This window comes from Hipposideros armiger, unplaced genomic scaffold (genome assembly GCF_001890085.2).
Source record: "Hipposideros armiger isolate ML-2016 unplaced genomic scaffold, ASM189008v1 scaffold_134, whole genome shotgun sequence".
Classification (NCBI taxonomy): domain Eukaryota; kingdom Metazoa; phylum Chordata; class Mammalia; order Chiroptera; family Hipposideridae; genus Hipposideros; species Hipposideros armiger.
The window spans coordinates 636,344-640,113 of NW_017731484.1; the positions used below are offsets into that span (position 1 = coordinate 636,344).

At 44.3% G+C, this 3,770-nt stretch overlaps 1 protein-coding gene across 2 annotated transcripts in view; it reads right to left on the minus strand.

Moving 5' to 3' along the window:
• The window catches only part of CD84 (CD84 molecule), a 40,842-nt gene that overhangs the window by 14,646 nt on the left and 22,426 nt on the right, over nt 1–3,770 (minus strand). The window contains exons 3-4 of one of the 2 annotated variants that reach the window (XM_019649585.1): nt 717–968; nt 222–341 (exon numbers count right to left, since the gene is read on the minus strand). In XM_019649585.1, the coding sequence (XP_019505130.1) occupies nt 222–341; nt 717–968 (372 nt within the window). Of the gene's footprint in view, nt 1–8; nt 342–716; nt 969–3,770 lie in introns of those variants that run through there. The other variant, XM_019649584.1, reaches the window with a different exon arrangement.

The window sequence follows — 3,770 nt, forward strand, 5'->3', positions numbered from 1 at the left end:
TTGAACCCAAACTCTCGGCCCACCAGATACTGGTGATCCCATAAACAGATTCTAAAGACCATTCAGGGTGATGCCATACAGTTCTTAGGGCTATCATTCTGGGAGTTTGTGGGGTGAGGTTTGTAGGTTCCCTGGAACAAAGAAGTTCTCTACACCACCTTGGATAAATGACTTCAGTCCCAGGAGGAAGGGTGGTGCATTTCCACATTGGAAAATCTTACCTTGTTTTCTCTTGCACAAAAGGAACAAAAGCACTGAAGGTAGGATGAGTATAAACAGAAAAAGCACAGCCAGTCCACTCAGCCACCCCGCGAGGTGAGTATGGAGGCCCATTGTGATATCTGGAAATGGAAGATGCAGTGAGATGATCAGGAAATAGGTGCAAGATGCTGCATGGGATTGTCCACATTCAAGGGGCACTATCAAAATTGGATGCCCTCCAGGGGAGTGCCAAATCTTCGAGGGAAAGCTAGTAAAAGCCAGGATTAGAAATGGAATGAGGGAACCAAGTGGGGGCTACCTCAGAACACACTGAAATGCCTGGCGTATCTCAGAAGGCTTTGGACTTGTTTCCAGGACTTTCTGGGAGAAGCCCATGGGGACCAGGCCTGGCATAAGGGAGGCATATCGCCCTGGAGGACGAGGCCCATATTCAGGCCTTACAGCTCTTTAGAGTGGTTTGTGGAACTCTAGGAGAGGTGGACAGAGCTGGTTACCTGAACAGAGCTGCCGGGCAGAGATGGAGTCAGAATTGTTGCTGACAGGGTTCTGGGCTGTACAGGTGTAAGTCAGCTCTTGGTTTTCAGGAGTCTGGAAGATTTGAAGGATACTACCCTCTTTCCCCAGGGGACTCCAACTGTATAGCACATTCATTTCTTCTTTCTCCACAGAGCATGTCAGTGTGACATTACAAGTCCTGTTTACAAATGTCATTAAACTCTGAGTAATTGTTGGCTTCCCAAGCCTTCCTATGAGAGAAAAACACATTAGCCAGTGGTAAGCTGCAGTTGACCTATACCAGTTTGTGAGAGACAACTGTTAAACTTTCAAGATGTTTGTTAAATACAGACATCATTAAAAATCAAAGTATACAAACTTACAATAAAGGAAATCATATATTAAAAACAAAGCTAATAAATACTCAAAACATCACTTTTTTTTTTTTTACAATTTACTATTATCTATGCTCTAGAAGTTATTTTTATCTGTGTTTCTGTCCTTTGGAATGATGATGTACAAAGTCTTTTCAACTTTGCACATCTCTCTCTCTCTCTCTCTCTCTTGTTTTTGTCTACTTGCTTAGTGCCATGGAATTAGCACTGATGTGGAAATCAGAAGATCTGGAGCCTAGTCTAGACCAGTTCTTTCACCTCCAAGGTTTGTGATTTGTCTCCAGAAAATAGTTGAACTAGATTATGCAGACAAACTCTTTTAGTGAGAAAAAACAATTTAATTCAACTAACATTTATTCTCTGCCTGAGTCATGTCTGGATTGTTTGAAGGAAAACTTCTTTTTCAACTTTGCCATGTCTTAAAATTAGCCATTTTTTACAACATGGATAAATCTTGAAGGTATAATGCTAAGTGAAATAAGTTAGATGGAAAAAGACAAAAACCATATGACTTCACTCATATGTGGACTATAAAACAAAAAGTAACAAATGAACTATCAAAACAAAACAAAAATAAACTCATAGACACAGACAAAAAAAAATGGAGATTACCAGAAGGGAAGCGAGGTAGGGAGAGGGTAAAGGGATTCAAATGCATAATGAAAGGAAACTAGAGTTTGGGAGGTGAGCATGCAATAATGTATATAGATATTGTATTATAAAGATGTACACCTGAAATTTTTATAATGTTATTAACCAATGTCACCTCAATAAATTTANCCCCCTCTCTTTCAGTCACTTGCCCCCTTTTTTTCCTTCTCTCTCCTTCCCTCTCCTGATCACCGAGGAAGAAAAGATCCTGTCTCTTTCTCCAGGACACTTGGCTTATCTTTACATTCAAACTGTCCTGTGCATTAATCTCCTTTGCAACCTCCCTGCTTGTCCAACTCATTTGTGGATTCATTTGCATTCATTTCAAGTTCCTAATATATGTTCTCACTATTCATTTGTTATCATTATTTTCCCATTCTTACAGACTCTTGGGTTCAAATTTATCTTTCATGATTAGTTTCCTGCCTATTAGCTCAGCTGTTAAATAGGAGCACTTGCAAAACATTTGATTTGTCAAGAGACCCCAAAGCTATCCTTCTGACTGTAGCAGAAATGAGGATACTCAGACAGTGACAACCAGTCACCAGATCGCCCACACTGAAAATCCTGTTAAAAGGATAGGGCTTAGAGCCCCTCTGCACTTTCCAGAGAAGGACAGTGAAGCACAGGGATGTGTGAGTGTCATTAGGCTACTACAAATGTTTGTGCAGGCTGCATACCATAAAGATCAGATGAGGGAGCAAACAGGAGCTGAAATTAAGCCTGTGTTCTACTTGCCAGTCTGTGCACCTGGTGTGGGCCTATCTCCGCCCACAGGGAGACACCTATTTTCTTATTGTCACACTGTGAGCTAACAGTGGCCCTGGATGTTGTGGAGGCTGGAGTTTCCACACTGCAATTCAAGGGCTTAGGGGCTCGTGCACTTTCAGGGTGGGATGAGCACCTCAAGCAGGTCAGCCTGTGGGTGGCCATAGACCTGGGGAGCAGGGCTCTGTGCATGTGTGGAAGTACCTATAGACCTAAGCCTTCAGCAGTTAGTCCTGAGAAGTCTAGCAAGACGTCCCAAGGGAACCAGCTGATCCTTCCTTAGAAGAATAGGGTAAAGCAGAATGGCTGGTACAGACAGGACTACAGGGATAAAAAGTCAGAAAATATTTACCTTATCAGAGTACTGCACTACGGAATAAGTGCTGTTTCCTAGCATCTGCTTGGTAGGGAGCACCTGTAAAACATCCATCTTCCCCTCAGTGAGTCAGCCCAGGCAAAATGTTATGAGTCCCCTTTCTTACTTCTGCCTCTTCCCATCAACCCTCCCTGGTCCCATTTTCACTAGGTGGCTTTCTCTCCAGGCCTCAGGTCTGCTTCCATCCAGCTTTGGAGAGAATCAGGGTCAGGTGGGAATGGGAGTAGGGTGGGAGAGTGGGTAGCATTTGAGCAAAAACCTCAGGAACCAAGAGGAGGGGTCTGCGTGGTTGAGACTGAGTCTTGCTCAGTCAGGGGTTTCGCTTTACGTGGGCCCTATAGACCTAGCTGCCCTATCAGTTCAAGCACAATGTTAGATTCACCAGGCAGACCTCAATTTTTCCCTCCTCACTCCTTGTAGACTTCAGGGGAGCAGGCTGGTAAAGACACAGAGGAAGGTGATACCATGTAGAATCCTGATCCAGGGTGGAAGAGAGAGGGGCAGGAAGGTGAAAGGCAGGTGAGGGGAAAGGGTGTAGTATAGAGTGACTCTGAGACTGAGGAAAGTAAGCGGCTGCTCCAGCCAGACCAGGAAGTTGTGTTCAAGAACACCTCTCTCAGTTCTGTGCCCTTGGAACTAGCTGCCTTAGCAACCTGTTTATGCTTCAGTGGGCACAGAACAGCCCTCGTCTCATACCAGGGGCTTCCTCGTTTGTCCCTGTAGAGGACACTTCACTCTTAGCCATGACTCTCATCTAACTCTGAGTCAGGCCCCCATGTGAAAGCTTTGGATCTCAACCCTGGAGGCTGCCATGGGGTGACAGTTGGCCATATTACTGTCTTCATAGAGAGGATCATTGCATC